We start from the raw sequence: 17,265 nt of genomic DNA on the forward strand, positions 1-17,265 counted from the left end.
TAACTTTTAATCCTGTATACAAGTTTACACCTTGGACCATTAGTGAAAATTTGAACTATGTTTTAGTTAATACAGTATTAATATTGTAGGTTCTTGCTATTCACAGGGGTCATGTTCTTACTACAGATTAAGCATTGTGTCTTGCTTTTGTTGTTGACAGCTTTCAGATGAGTTTCAGTTCACAGAAATCTTCAGAAACATAATGCTTGCAAATGGGGAGGGCATACTGTATTAACAAATCACTAAATCATTACTAATGATTTCAGCATCAATGATGTCCTTCACTTAATAGAATATTGTTCCCCTGGCTGTAGGTTTAACATGACTTCAATTTTGAAAGTTGCCTAATGCTTATCAATTTAATGGGCTAGGCTGGCAAAGGCAGATTATGAGAAATCGCTGGCAAAGAGTGGGGATAAGGAATTCTTCACATATATAAATGCAAAGAAGAGAAGGGCAAACCAGATAGGACCCTTATGTAATAGACATGGATAGTATTAGATATCCTAGCTGAAGTTACAGATAAACTCAACAGTTTGCATCGATATTTACAGAAGAAAACCCTTTGTGTCAATGAGAAATTATGGGAGTGAAGTTGAAAAAAAATGTAATTAATGAAGTTGAAATTTCACATGTTTATTTAATGAAAAAATTTTCGAGCTTACAAGCCAGTAAGGCTCCTGAGGTTGATGGCATATACCCTATAATCTTAAGGGAGGTGGCAAGTGAGTGCATTGAACCATTGAGACTAATTATGAGAGCATCACTGGACTCGGGAGTGATTCTGTTGGATTGGAAAAGTGGCAATGTATCTCCAGTACATAAAGGCAGTTCTAAGAGTGAAATGGGAAATTACCGGCTGGTCAGTCTAACTTCAGTAGTAGGGAAAATCATGGAGACAATGATCAAGGGTGGTATTCAGGTTCATTTAGATAGAAATCGAATTCTGAAGAATACTCAGCATGGTTTCGTAAAGGGAACATCATGCTTAACTAATCTGGTTAGCTATTTTGACAGGGTCACTCAAGAGCTGGATTTAGGGAATAATTTTGACATTGTTTATTTTGATTTCAGTAAAGCATTCGGCTTAGTCCCACATGGAGCTGTTACTTTTTAAGCTGGAACAGGTTGGAATCACAGAAAAAATCGTTAGATAGATAGCTGGATGGCTTCAGGGCAGGAGGCAGAGGGTTGTGATAAATGGTTATTCCTCAGATTGAGTTGGTATAAGAAGTGGGGTTCCCCAAGGATCAGTATTAGGACCACTATTGTTTTTGATTTTCATAAATGACATCAATGAAGGGATAGAGGGCATGATGTCTAAATTTACAGACGAAGTAAAGATTGGTAGAGTATTTAATGATCACCACCAAGCAGAGCTTCTTCAGAGTGACCTAGATAGACTTAAGGGATGGTCAGAAAAGTGGCAGCTAGGCTTTAATCCAGCAAAGTGCAAGGTCTTACACCCAGGGAACAGTAACCCCAAAATAACTTATACACTCGATGGAGTTGACCTAAAGTCAGTAGTGGAAGAAAGGGACTTCGGAGTTACAATATGGTCAGACATGAGATAATCCAAGCATTGTGCCCATGGTGTTCTATCAATGATTTACCAAACATCTGCTAGTAAAGATAAGGATGTCATAATCCTATAAGGCTATTGTTAGACCACACTTGGAATACTATATTCAAGTGTGGAGACCAACCTAAAAAAAGACATTGAGTTTCTTGAAAGAGTTCGGAGACAGGTTAACTCGCCTGGTGAGATCAGCAAAAGGACTTCCTTATGAGGAAAGGCTTCGAATATGTGGATTGCACAGCTTAGCAACTAGGCACCTTAGAGGTGACTTGTTTAAGGCTGTGAGAGGCAATAGCAAAACGAATGAGGATGAAATTTTCACAGTTATAAATGATTCTAGAACTAGGGGCCATAAATTCAAGTTATGGAAAGAGATGTTTAGACTGGATTGCAGAAAGTTTTATTGTAGCGCTAGTTATAAATTACTGGAATAGGTTACCTACATGAGTAGTAGAGGCTGACAGTATGGGGAAATTCAAAGGTCAGCTGAATAGTTACCTATGGGGGAGAGAAATGCATAGGTTGTCTATTTCCTTTTTGTCTTATTATTTATTTTATTATTATTTTTTATTTATTTATTTTTGGTTGTTGTAGCATAAACCTTAAGTTTCCTTGCACCATATGGCTGTTACTAACACTGATACTATATGTTGGTTCTGAGGTTGGCATATTGTATATTGATATTGTAAATGGATGTGCGGCTGTTAAATAACGAGACTGTGCATGCAGCTGCTACACACCAAGTGCCAGCTATGAAACAAAGGCACATCTAACATGTTCATTCATTTTGCAGTGTGACAGGTTTTCTTTACTTTGTGTTTTTGCAGTTTGGGAAAAAAATGACAGACAAAAGAATCAAACAGCAGCCTGTTACACCTGAAAAAAATGTCTGTGACAAGCCACAAGGACTGATGAATGATTGTTCTTCTAAAAGGAATTGCTTTCTTTTTCCATCTCTTTAGTTTTATTATGATAGACAATACCATAAAGAATGAGCAAAGTACAAATATGCTTCACAAAAATATGATTCAAAATATTGTTGAGATTAATTGCACAGCTATCAAGAGATAAAAAGTATGTTTTTAATGCTGTTAATATATGAATAACATGATCTATGGTTAAATTAGGGATTGACCATTGTGTTCTGGAATGTTTCTGTAATCTGTATGAACAGATACACATAGAGATTCTGTATAGACAGTATATGTATATATACGCTGTGTGGCTATTAAATAATACACAGCCAATACACAAGTGCCACCTGTGAAACAAAGGCACATTAGTTGACATTGAACCTTTCTCTAGTTGTCTGCCAAGTCTCGTTACCTTGTGTTTTTGCAGTTTGCTGAAAAAATGACGGACAAAAGAATTGAATAACAAATCAAGCTCAAATTTTTAACAAGACTAAAAAACATCAACTAAAAGTTATGAGTTGTTATGGTACGTTTATGCAGAAGATACTATATCAAGAGCTTGTGTGTTTGAATGGCATAAAACTTTTTTAGGAAGAAGAGAGAATGTGGAAGATGATTAATGACCAAGCCATCCAGTATCCATGAAAACTGACGAAAATGTGAACTGGGCAAGCTTATTGATTAGAAATGATTGTCGTTTAAGTATTAGAATGGTTGCATCAGATCTCAGTATGCACAAAGAAAAATAGCTATACAAAATTTAACTGAAATTTTAAGCATGAGAAAAGTGTGGGTAAGATTGCCAAAAATTTTGAATGAAGATCAAAGAATGAGAAGACTCGAAGTTTGTGAAGTTATTTTGAAAAAAATTGAAGATCTAATTCAGTGGTTTTCAATTGAGGTGCCACCACACCTTAGGGTGCCACAACAACATTCCAGGGGTGCCACGTAATTTGGGTTTAAGTTACTTAAACTTATTATTATTTTTTAATTTATATGTTTATTTCATTATAAAAAAGATGTACAGTATCTTTTTAATTTTGTGGTGATCTATAATTGATATTTACTTAGTACCTCTATATAAAGCATAAAATTATATACTGTATATATATAATTTGTATTATGAAATGTAATTTTTATAATTATATCATTGTAATAAATATCATATAACATATATATTTTTTAACATTATATATATATATATATATATATATATGTATATTGAGAAAATTGAGTAGGGGTTCCGTTATTAAAAAAAGGTTGAAAACCACTGATCTAATTACTTTCAATAAAAGTTGCTGTTCCAGTAGCACCCAGAAACTAAGAGACAGTCAGTGCAATGGAAGACAAAGCAATTCCCGAGATCAAAAAAAGCAAGAATGTCAAAATCAAAAATGAAAACGATGCTTCTTGTTTTCTTCAATATTAAAGGAATTATTATGGCTAAATATGTCCTACCAAATCAAACTGTCAGTCAAACCTGCTACATTGAAGTTCTGACACAGCTGTGTGAAAAAATTCAAAGGAAGAGATCTGAATTATGAAAGGATGGTTGAATGTCCCATTAAGGCAGTGCTCCAGCACATAATGTGCTCTCCATTCATCAGTTTCTGGCAAAAAAAGCAAATCCCTCTATATGAACATACACCCTGCTCACCAGACCTAGCCCCTTGTGACTTTCCTTCTTTTCCTTCCAGTACGACCCAGAAACTAAGAGACAGCCAGTGCAGTGGAAGACAAAACAGTCCCCCAGACCAAAAAAACAAGAATGCGAAAATCAAAAATGATAACCATACTTTTTGTTTTCTTTGATATTATAGGAATTATGGCAGAATACTTTTCATAAAATCAAACTCTTAATCAAACCTACTACATTGAAGTTCTGACAAGGCTGTGTGAAAAAATCTGAAGGAAGAGACCTGAATTTTAGAAGGATGTTTGGATGCTCCAGCACAGAATGCACTCTATTCACAGTTTTTGGCCAAAAGAAAACAAATCCCTTTGTGTGTGAACATACACTCTAATCACCACACCTAGCCCCTTGTGACTTCTCTACGCTAAACTGAAAAGTGTGTACTTAAGGGAACTCATTTTCAGTCCCTTGAAAACATTCAGGAAAAAAATGACCAAAGTGTTAAAAGGGCTTACAGCAGGTGCCTTCCAGAAATGTTTCTGTGCTTGGAAGAAACGTATAGAACAGTGTTTGCAAGACCAAGACAATTATTTTGAAGGGGATAACTTGTACGTGTAAGGTACAAAATATTTCATTATATTTATTTTATTGCAACAGGCTCATTATTTAATAGCCACTCCTTGTAAAATCATTATCAGTGATTTCAATATCAATGCTATTTGTCAATTAATAGAATATTATTGCATTGACTGTATATTTAATATCGTTACAATTTTTAAAATTGCCTAAATACTACAGATTCCATTTTGATATTACGGATGTTGGTTTAGAGGTTGACATATTTCTATATAGATATTATTATTAGCACTTCATTATATATAGTTATATTAAATATTCTTATGCAGTAGAAGAAATTGTATTGAGAGTGTCTGACCCTCATATGAATGTTATTTTTTAGTTGTTTAATATTTCTGGACATGTTAAATATCCTTGCACTGTGGAAGAAGAAATGTCAATTCCTCTGCGTGAGCTAATCGAGCGGCATGCAGGAGGTGTAACTGGTGGGTGGGACAATCTTCTGGGAATTATCCCTGGAGGATCTTCTACACCAGTTATTCCCAAACAGTAAGTTTATGTAGTTATATAATGTAGTTATATAATAAAAGAAACTCATATTACTGAATAATAAATGAATCTCCTCTTTGAGCTTTGTGACTGTTAACCTATGTTCATTTCATTTTCAGAAAAGAAATGAACATAGATTATGTTCCTGCTACAGATTATGGAAGTAAGATTATTTAAATTGTCACTATGAAATTGAGCTTTCCATGAAAATCATTTAATGTTGTCCAGGTTGTACGCACGCACGCACGCACAATATGTATATAACTGTCCACATGTAAAAACTTAACTCCCAGTGGACAGATCATGAAATTTTATATTTGGTTCTTTTAGAAACACTAGAAACTCCAGCATATGCTGCATGTATACAACCACGACAAACTGTTAGCATATTTGCAAATAGCCATGATGGGTAGAATTAGAAGAACTTTTGGCGCAAAATTATAACTCATCAAGACAATTAATTGACCAGTTAGTCATGTCAGAGTGGCCACTGAACAGATTGAAAAACCCAGTCTGCTACTTGCTTATCATGTTTGTTTCCAGTAATAATAAATAAATAATTGTTTCACCAACACAACTTGTAAATTATGGATAAATTGGGCAGATTTCCTTTCCCTACACTAAAACTGATAAATCAGATATTCAAACAGATTCAGAAGGTACAAAAAAATAAAAAAACTGTTTCACCAATGAATAAAACATATTCAAACATTGCAAAACATTTCATTGGTTTTCCAGCTGATGCTTAGAGTAAATTAGAAATTTTAGATACAGCCTAACATAGACTAAATAATGTTCATGCAAAACTGCAATGATAGGAGGCATGGATTTTATGTATATAAAAAAGATCTATTTTTAGGAATTTGTGTGCTAACACTAACAGCAGAATTTATTTATTTTGTTGCTTATTTATTTTATTGCAGTTAACAGCAACAGATCCTTAAAAATTTCAGGACTTATTTTCTTTTGAAAAAAAATTAAATATAGAAATATCATTACAATTGAAATGATATTTGGTGCAATGGTCTACTAAATATCATTTAAATCCCATTTTTACCCATTCTAAAAGGGAAAAAAAGGAACTGCTTCACTAATTTCATATGACAATTGCCATCACATGGTAAGGTTTTAGTAAACCTTTCTTGTACAAGTTTTTAATCCCTGAGGTACATTATTTGATAATCAAACACACCTAAAGTGTAAAGCAATGCATACATTACCTAACTAAGTGATGTATGCATTGCTTTACACCACTAGCTGGAAGTGATCACAGTGTGCTGAAGTGGGATTTACTCAAAGAGGTAACTACCATCAGGGGTAAAGGGGAGAGTTTTTTTGCTTTTGTGAAGGTGACTATGATGGTCTGAGACAGTATTTAAATTCTATAGTGGGACAAAATGGCAAATTCAAAATGGGAAGTATTCAAAGAACTTATCTTGGAAGCTACTAGGCTTTTCATACCAACTAGGAAATGTTGTTCAAGATTTAGGCCTAAATGGATGTCAGATGAACTAATGAGACATATGGCAGAGAAGAAAAATGCATGGGATACATATAAATTAATGGGTGACATGGAAGCCTATGATAGATATAAGCTGGTCAGTAACCAATTCACAAAGGAGATTAGGCAGGCAAAGACATATTATGAGAAATCCTTGGCAAAGGATGCAAAGAAAAACAGAAAAGAGTTCTTTACCTATGTAAACTCTGGAAGGAAAGGGATGAATCAGATTGGTCCACTGGATATTGATGGTTCAACAGTTGAGGATCCTGCTCAGGTGGCTAACAAACTAAACGAGTATTTTGCATCTTCATTCACACATGAGGAGCTATTCAGGAAGGGGAATGCCAGAGGTGAAGTAAACTCTGGCAGTGAGCTAAATGATTTTGTAATAACTGAGAGGAAAGTGGAGGAGAAATTGTTGAGGATAAACATAAGAAAAGACACCCTGGGTTGGATGGGATCTATCCAGTTATATTAAAGGAGGCAGCAAAAGAAGTAAGCAAACCCTTAGCCTAATTATGAGAGCTTCTTTGGACTCAGGGGAGGTATCCATAGACTGGAGATGTGCAAATGTGACCCCAGTTCACAAAGGAGGATCAAAGGCTGACACAAGTACTTATAGAACTGTGAGTTTAACTTTTTTTCTGTTCCAGGAAAATTAATGGAGGCACTGGTTAAAGAAGCACTGCAGGATCATCTAGACAAGACTTCAGTTATAGCTTGGACACAGCATGGTTTTGTTAAGGGAAAGTCTTGCCTGACCAATTTGATTGGATTCTATGATGCAGTCACAAAAGAACTCGATGCAGGGAATAACTTTGATATTATATACTTGGATCTTAGAAAGGCTTTTGATACTGTTGCACATGGAAGACTGCTACACAAATTGGAGCAGTGTGGCATGGGAGGCAAGTTGCTGCTATGGATAAAGGGGTGGTTGAGGGGGAGAAGACAGAGAGTGGTAATTAATGGACACTGCTCATCGTGGACTAATGTTATTAGTGGAGTCCCTCAGGGCTCAGTGTTGGGTCCATTGTTGTTTTCTGTATTTATAAATGATATTGATGATGGTATATCAAGCTTAATGTCCAAGTTTGCAGACGATACAAAGGTTGGCATAGTTGTTAAGGACACTACTGACGCTATGCTGCTGCAACAGGATCTGGAAAGATTGAGCAGATGGGCTGTGAGGTGGCAAATGAAGTTTAACATTGACAAATGTAAAGTACTACATATGGGAAACAGTAACCCCAGAGCAACGTATCAACTCTCTGCTACTACACTGACAGTGGTAGAGAATGAAAAGGACCTGGGGGTAATTGTGCATGCAGATATGAAGTTCTCTGAGCAGTGCAGACGGGCTGCAAGAGTAGCTCATAGTGTCTTGTCAATGATATACAGGAATTTTTCTAGCAGGGATAAGGGGATGATTATTCCCTTGTATAAGGCAATGGTCAGGCCACACCTTGAGTACTGTATACAGGTCTGGAGACCTCATTTCAAGAAGGATGTAGAGCTGCTGGAACGAGTACAGAGAAGGGCAACAAGATTAGTGAATGGAACAAAGGGTTGCTCTTACGAACAAAGGCTTAAGTTTTGCAAATTACAGTGTCTGGAGACTAGGCACCTGCAAGGTGATCTGATAGAGGTGTATAAAGCCTTGAATGGTTTGAGCATGCTCAGTGCTGATAGAATTCTTCCTCTTGCTCAGAATAATCACCTGAGAGGTCATAAATTCAAATTGAGGAAAGACAGATGTAGGATAGAGTTCAGAAATTTGCCTTTAGCTAGTGGGTAGTTGGTTGGGGGAGCAGACTTCCATTGCCTTGTTGTGGAAGTTGATAGGCTAAATAAATTTAAGGCTGACCTGGACAGGTATTTGGAACGAATGGAGGGGTGAAATCGGAGCTTTTTTTTTTTTTTTTTTGCTGATGCTGCATAAGCTTGCTTTCTTCATTCATATGCCTCTACTAATGCTAATGCTAACTTATTATGTATGTGTATAACACATCTATTTGCCTTGCTCTGGCCACAGACAAGGAATGTATTATCACTGTACTGGCCCACAGTTTAGGCACATTCAAGTAGTTGGCTAAGGTGTCTTTGATTTGAGGCCCACCATAAAGACCTGTGAAAGCATGCTCTTGATGCTTAGTCCATTCTTTTGTAGGTGGGTGTGTCCTTAGAAATTGGTAGCAGGCCTGGCCAACCATAAGGTTAATCAGGTTGTAATCTCTAATAGTCTAGCTAGTTCCGCATTCTAAAATTTATTTCATAGTGTAGGATACTTGATAGTATTTTGTTAATAAAATTCTGAATTTATGTTTTTTTAATTTGATTTCAGTCTACAAATGCCTGATATGGTTAAATGTAACTTGGTGTAAATCTGTTATTAGGAGATAAGTTTCATTTTGGAACATACAGTGTGAATAAAAAGGAATGAAGCGGTGTGGGGGATGATTATGCTTCTGATCAAAAGCTGCATGGATGTGTTAAGGTAGTACCAATTTCAGTAATTTGAAGCAGTTTCGTGCAAGTGTAGAGGCAAGTTGGTATGAGATAGTGATAAAAGAGTGCAGTTGTGCTAATGACCACATAAGAGAGTGATGAGTATGATAAGAACCTCTATATGCAGCTTGATTGGGCAGGTGATACTGAGTGTCTTGTTATGGATGATTTCAAGATTGAGTCTGGGTGGTGCCCACTGAGAATAAATAACAATAGTCTTCTCTATTAGTGAAGCGTTACTTATTCGAGGTAGTGCAATACATGGTAACTTGTTGTGAAGAATGATCACAATATGAGATACAGATGAGATGATACCCTTTACACTACTGTCTTAGTTTTTTTATTTAAGAGCTATCTATGGTGTATCTACACTGATATTATATAGAAAATTTTAAGTGCTTAAAATATTATGCTTCGTTGCATTTAGTTTTATTTTAGTTTTTTTTTTTTTCTTTTTTAACAAATTTAAAAGCTAACAGTAACTCTCCAAATAACATCTGCTTTATGGATGAAAGACATCTTAGCCAAATATGCAGATCTATTCAAACTGACAGTAATCAGCACTTGGTAACATGCATTGGTAGCATCTTTGCCTCTTCAAACTGCCCATCCCTTTTATCATTCCACATATAACAACCCTGTCCCTTAACAGAACAAAACCACCAGCCTCGGTACAAAGGATTCAATCTAGTTGCAACAATGTCAGCATTTTAGGGACTAACTCCCAACAACAATAATCAAGTTACTAAAAAGGCCCAAAGAAAGAGCTCTGTCAACCATGTATATCTCAGCTGCCTGGATTCAAATACTACAATTGATGTATATTAATCAGTTATTAATAGACCTAAATATTCCTGCTAAAATTATAAAAACCCAAGTGAAACATTGTTTTATACTACCGTTAAAGTGGAAATAGCAGCTTACTTGAACCTGAACAGGCCAATAGGTCTACTTGTAATGCCCTTCTATGGGACTGTAAAATGCCTTTGATATAAATCTGCCCAGTTAAATCATTCACATCGGGAGAACGACAGCACATAGCTACAACAGTACCGGCATACAGAAACCCAAGTTAGTTCCAGTGACCAGAGCCAAACACTAGCACCTTTGAAATGATGATCTACATCCAGATTATTAGAAGCATCAACAGGCTTCCAATCCTTCTGGCCCCAAGTGCCAAGCGATCCTTCTAGTGCGATTTTCTAGCCTTTTTCATAGGGGTGAGTACTAGTGCTTTCACAAACCCTCCACCGCTCACAACGTTACTGCTTCCCTTGCTGAGCAACGTCACTGCTTCACCGCTAGCAGCGTTACTGCTAACCCCGCTTGCAGCATTACTGCTACCTCCACTAGCAGTGTACTACTCTCCTCTTCTCATGATCACTTGGTCACTGGTTGGCTCTGCTCCTTTTAGTTAGGCGCCTCCGTAGGGAAGGAGCAACAGTGCGTAGCACACGCTTCTTGATTAGACCGGGGTTCGAGCCCGTCACCACTAAATACAGAGGATGTGGAAATGGAAATGTCGGGAATGACCACCGCATATCCCAGAGCTATATGGCCTTAGTTGCTAATGCTCCTAAAAACCAAATAACAAACAAACAAGCTCCTTTTAGCCCTCTTCCAGGGCTAAAAGAGCAACAATGGATTGCAATGAATATCCACCACTAGAGCCCACAGGTGCAAAGTTGTTAACTCTGTCTCAGAACATGAGTTGAATCCACTGAAGAGACTACGGTCTGATAAACAGAATTCAGATATACCAGCATTTCCTATAATGCACTCACTGTCAGCAAGCTATCGCCTTTTCTAATACAGAAATGTTTAGAATCGGTTGTTGGATCCCCTAAAATGGTTGAAGTGTTTTCAATTTGGAGACCTTCTAATTGAAACTTCAAAAATGTCTCATTCAGCAAAATTGCTAAAATTGACATTTAACAATACTCCAGTGTCAGTTATGCCCCATAACACTCTGAACATGTCTAAAGACGTTATCAGCGAATGGGATTTACTAACTGTCTCTGAAGAAGAAGAAGTAGTACAAGAACTTAGCAAACAAAAGGTGACACATGCTCGAAGAATAATGACCAAAAAAGATGGCAACCTACTACCAACCAGGTCCATTATTTTTGATGTTCAGTACTCCGAATCTTCCATCTTCTGTTAAAGCAGTTTACTTAAACTGCAAGATTCAGCCTTACATCCTGAATCCCATTTGCTGCTTTAAGTGCCAGAAGTATGGCATGCCAAAGCGATGCTATTTGTGGCTCCAAGGAGTATTCCCAAAACGATTGTACAGCTTCCACTCCTACTTGTCCAAACTGTAAAGGAAGCCATCCTGCATTTTCTAAAGCATGTGACCGTTGGAAAACTGGCAAAAAAATCCATAAAAGTAAAGCAGAGCATAAAATCACATATCCTGAAGCAAGAACTACTAACTATGCCTAGCCGATCATACGCATCAGTTACCAGAAACAGCCATTTCATTTGCCACCTGGGCCAAAACTGTGCTAACACACAATGAAACCAGTCAATGAAACCAGCAACACGCCAATCAGTATCCCAACTGATGCTATCTCAACCTTGCCCAAAACAAAGAGTAAAACTGCAAAATAGCAATATAGAAACTGGAGGATGAAAGCACAGTACTGGAGTTACATGCTAATGATACCATGGATATAGGATGCCCATTATTTCCCAGAAAGAAAAATCAAAACTAAACAGACAGAAACCTCAAAAAAAATAGTCAGATCAATCTCAAACAATGAACAAATTCGTACAATGGAACTGTAGAGTATTACGCAGTAATATTGAGACCTGAGTGATTTACTCATACAAACTAACGCAGCAGGTGTATGCTTACAGGAAACCTTTTTATCAAGTTTCACAAGTTTCTCTGAAATTCAAAAAACCTTTTTTTCACAAGTTTCTCTGAAATTCAAAAATTACTGTATGTTTAATTGAGACAGTATTTCTGACATCCTGCTCCTGGAGGGATAGCTATTCTGGTCAAAAATACCATACCATCATGACATCTCCGGCTACAAATCTCCGTAGAAGTTGTAGCAGTTCGGATGGTAATGGGAATATCATTGCCATCCATTTATAATCCATTTAACCCTTGCATCCATTTATATCTCACTGAATTATCCTTGCTCCCAGATTGATTTCAACACAGTTGTGTAAAATCACACAACTGGTTTCAACACAAAGGTGATTTCAATAGTCACCATCCATTGTGGGGATCTTCCAACATGGATTGGCGAGGCCAGTTAATTGAAACATTCCTGGATAACCATAACCCGATTCTGTTGAATTCTGGCTCTCCAACTCATGTTCAACTATCTACAGGTCCTACATCAACCATAGACTTATCCATCTGTTCAGCATCTCTTTATCCAAGCATGGGATGGTCAGTGCTGAATGATCCATTTCACAGTGACCATTTTCCTATCATCAGTTCAATTCAAACACAGGTCGTGTCATGCCCTAAAGGGCGTACTTCTTGGAATTTCCACAAAGCAGACTGGAAAACCTATTCCACTTGTGTCATACTCGAAAAGCAATATGTGCAGCAACACCATCTTGATGATGTAACTGACCACATTACCAGCCATATATTATCTGCAACAGAAATTTCCATTCCAAAATCCAACCAGCACAAGTGTGTACACCAAAACCAGCGGTGGAATGAAGAATGCTCCAAAGAGAAACACGATGAAAATCGAGCTTGGAACCACTTTCGTAAATTCCCAACTACCACTAACCTAATTGTTTACAAAAAACTCAGAGCCAAAGCAAGACAAATTAGAAAAAAAGCAAAACATGAACCCTGGATTAACTTCGCCTCATCTATTAACAAAAATGCTGACACTCAAATTATCTGGAAAAAATGTGGGTTCTCAATGGGAAATTTCTACTGCTACAATCTCCAATAATACAATGGAATGGGCAGAACCTATCCTCCCCTACTGATATAGCAAATGCTTTAGCAGAGTCTTTCCATAATATTTCTGCATTATCCTATTATGTGACCTCTCAATGCATTAAAATTAATCAAGAATGTCAGAAATTGAATTTTCAACTAGTCTCTCACTTCCATATAACCAACCGTTTACTATAGCTGAGCTCAAAGAGTCGAGCAAATCATCATATAATGCAGTAGGACCAGATGGCATTCACTGCAGTATGCTGAAGCATCTATGTGAAGCCGATCTTGGCATATTATTATTCTTCTATAACCGTATCTTTTCAGAAAATACATATACTCTGTCATGGCTTCATTCCTATATTTGTGCTATACAAAAAACCAGGCAAAGATCCCACTCTAGTTCAGAATTACAGACCAATATCATTAACAAGCTGTTTGGGCAAAATATTTGAAAGGATGGTGCATAAGCGGCTCACCTGGATTCTAGACTCCCAAAATCTTTCTGATCATCAGTATGGCTTCCGTAAAAACAGGTCTACTCTAGATTTACTTGTAAAAATTGAATCCAACATACAAAATCATCTGCTAATGCAATTATTTTGCATGAAACAATAGGACTATGCTTAAGATTCACTATTGGATAGTTAGTGCTTTTGCACCATATTTTGTTTGTAGTGAACTGTTCAAGTGATTCACAATATGAGATACAATTAAAACGATGCCAATCATCGATTTGAACAGGTCACTACAAACAAAACATGGTGCAGAAGCATTGACTGTTCAGTAGTGAATCTTAAGTGTAGTCCCATTGCTTCGTGCAAAATAATTGCACCTTCGTGCAATTAAATGCATGATGGTGTGTAATTACTATTACACACCATCATGCATCTCTCATATTGTGGACTTAAACTTCATAACTGGGTTGTCAGTATTGTAACAACAGGGTATCTGCCCACCCTGGTGTCAAAATGGTGCCGTAGTGGTATCCGCTGAGAATAAGTATCGTTAGTCTTCTCCACTGGTGCAGTGTTACTTATTTAAAGCTGTGCAATACCTCAGCAACTCGTTGTGAAGGTTGATTCACAATATGAGATACAATTAAAATTATGTCAATTATCGATCCGAACAGTTCACTATGAACAAAACATGGTGCAAAAGCGCTGACCGTACAATAATAATAATCTGCTAATGCACAGTCATCACTAACATTGAAGATTCATGAAGATAATCCTAGTAAAACAGAACTGTTTACCTTTCTAAACTGCTTAGGAATATATCATAAAATATAACAGCTATTTTAAATAAAGTCGGTATTTCGTTATTAACCATTAGAAAGACACAATATGGTTCTGGCAGTCTATGTGCCATTAAACTCCATCACAACAACAACCAGTCCTTCTTTACTATGATTTTAGGGGCATCACATGGCATCATCTGTCTCACTGAGAATTGGATAGATTCAACAGTGACAATCATCTGTTACCACCTGGGCTATGTGCTCTTTTTAATCTTTTATATGACCAGAAAAGCCAGTGGTTCTGAAATCATCATTAAAAATGAGTTAAAAGGTCCTGAAACCACATAGCAATACTTCACACCACTTTCATGGTACAGCCATTTGAATTCAAATTATGGATGCTAAACTGGAGTTTGTTGATATTTATAACCCTCTGAATTGATTCTGATTTTACACACACGATGACTAGGATTTGTTTGTTCTACTGCCAAAGCCATTAGAATCTCTAGCAGTCACCCTGGTGTACTGGATACACCAAAAAAAATCTTATTAGAATTACATCAGTGTGAATTTAGTATTCCTTCAGTATAGTATTCACTTTCAATATGCTTAATTAATTATTTTTAATTGAAAAAAAGTATACCCATAAAAAAAATTCATTACAGTATTAATTCTTTGTACAAAGCCTGCCGTATGCTCCTCGTATTAATTTTCTGTGTAGCTTTGGTTTCGCCTTCATTTTTACTCGCTTTGTGTTACTGAGCATTGGAAGTGAGATAGTTGAGAAAATGTTTTTTGGGTAACAAAACCTTGTTACAAAAGGTATTATTTGTTCTTATTATCCCAAATACAGCAGACTCTCGATTAACCGGGACACTTCAAGATTCCAAATTAAAAAAAAAAAAACAGAAATCATAAAATTCAAGTAATAAATAGAATAGGTATAAACAGATGTTTTGCAAGTCGTAAATAAGCAACAAGAAGCAGCATTATAAGTCGTCATTGGGAGATTAGTGTACCTGTTATCTTGCAATCCCCTCTGTCTTCACACCCACCGCTCTAAAAAAGAGGGGGAACCAAATGTTTTGTTTGTTTTAGTGCATCACGTCGATTGTTGTGTTCCGCCGCAGTGCAAAAGGATTGCACTGTTTCGTTATGCATGTCAGAGATGTCGGATTTTTTTTTTTTTTAATAGTCACTTTTTTTTTGTTTAGAAATTGCGAAAATGATTAGCAAACGCAAGAGTCGTGCTTTCAATTAAACAAAAACTTGAAATTATTCAAAAGTTTGAAAACGATGCATCCGTTAAATCTCTAAAGAACCATTATAATGTTGGTGACCAAACCATATATGACGTCTTAAAAAATAAACGTATGCATTGTATTGGACACGCAAGTAGTGCGTCGTAAGTTTTTTTTAAATTTTTTATCTATCGCCATACTTTTTAAATAGGTTACTGAACATTTTTCGATACAGTAAGTCCCTAAAATACATTTCATTATTTATATTTTTTTTTTATGACTGAAAATTTCAAGTGAAAGGGACACACATTTCACCATAATGAAAAAAACTCACAGAATTCCAGCTATTGGTATTATCGCAAATGCAATAACATTGAGTTTACTACCCGTTTATAATTAATTTCACTAACAGAAAAGCCCAATAACCCGGAAAGTGAAAATTGTTTTTGTTGTTTTATGGTAATGACCTCCAGAAATGTGCTTTAGTAAAATGTGAGCTTGGGTGAAGTGATAATAGTGAGTTTTTGCCTTAACTCTGTGAAGTTCTTTTCAGAAAATTTAATTTTGATAGTTATCATGGTACCAACTAAGAGAATAAGTGACAGCACTACTAGTAAATCTACCAAGAAAAAGAAAGCAATTGAGTTGGATCAGAAAATTAAAATAATGATGTATGAAAATGGCCAAACATTAACAAGTATCGCACGGAATTCAGATTTGTCAGTGGCAACAGTGAACACAATCATAAAGGAGAAAGACAGAATACGAGAAGTGGTCGGCACCAATGAAGGTCAATTATAATAACCAAGGCTACGAAATACATACCAGTTTTTACAGTACAATAACATGCGTTTTTTCTTCCTTTTACGTTTTCTTTTCTTATGTGCCACTCTGGCTACTTCACCTCTGTCCCCAAATAAAGTTTTTAATTGAAGTAATTAAAAATATATAACTATTTTTCTTCATTCTTCTGAGGATAAGGATATAGCAGCAATATTTTATTAATCATTCCCGAGTTACATAAAACTCGACTTACATAGGAACTCCTGGAACTTATCTCTTACATATGTCAAGGACTTACTGTGTTTTTGGATTAACCGGGAAATCAGTTATCCGGGAATATTTTTTTACCATCTATCCTGGAAAATCGAGAATCTACTGTAGTATATAAAATTAACCAATGTGCCTGCTCTTGGATATTTTTTTTCTTATGTCCATTAAAAGGATTAAAAGCATACAGATTTGCAGGCATATCAACTTGGAAGTGGAAATTTTATCATTTTTTCAGTAAGAAGTTTACAGTTGTAAATTACATGTTTGACTGTTTCATGCTCAATTTTAAGCATACTGTTCTTAAGTTTTACTAAATATTTTTATTTTATTCTGAAGTCATTCTCAACAAAACAATTTAAATTGTGAAAATGAATACTATTGTTAAGATACCTGAAAATGATCATTGAACTGGTGTTTTGGGGAAACAATTTTAAGATTGATTAAACTTTAAGGAAATTTGAGCACACTTGAAAAGTTTATATTATCATCAATTGGCAGAATAATTTTATATCACTCAGACTTAATGTATAGGTTAATATATGA

At 36.0% G+C, this 17,265-nt stretch overlaps 1 protein-coding gene across 1 annotated transcript in view; it reads left to right on the plus strand.

Moving 5' to 3' along the window:
- ND-51 (NADH dehydrogenase (ubiquinone) 51 kDa subunit) overlaps nucleotides 1-17,265 on the plus strand; it is a 183,663-nt gene that overhangs the window by 108,095 nt on the left and 58,303 nt on the right. The window contains exon 8 of the mRNA XM_090378085.1: nucleotides 5,085-5,251. Coding sequence (XP_090234211.1) covers nucleotides 5,085-5,251 — 167 coding nt within the window. The remainder of the gene's footprint in view (nucleotides 1-5,084; nucleotides 5,252-17,265) is intronic.

Source organism: Mastigoproctus giganteus, chromosome 7 (genome assembly GCF_048544385.1).
Source record: "Mastigoproctus giganteus isolate SK-2022 chromosome 7, ASM4854438v1, whole genome shotgun sequence".
NCBI lineage: Eukaryota > Metazoa > Arthropoda > Arachnida > Uropygi > Thelyphonidae > Mastigoproctus > Mastigoproctus giganteus.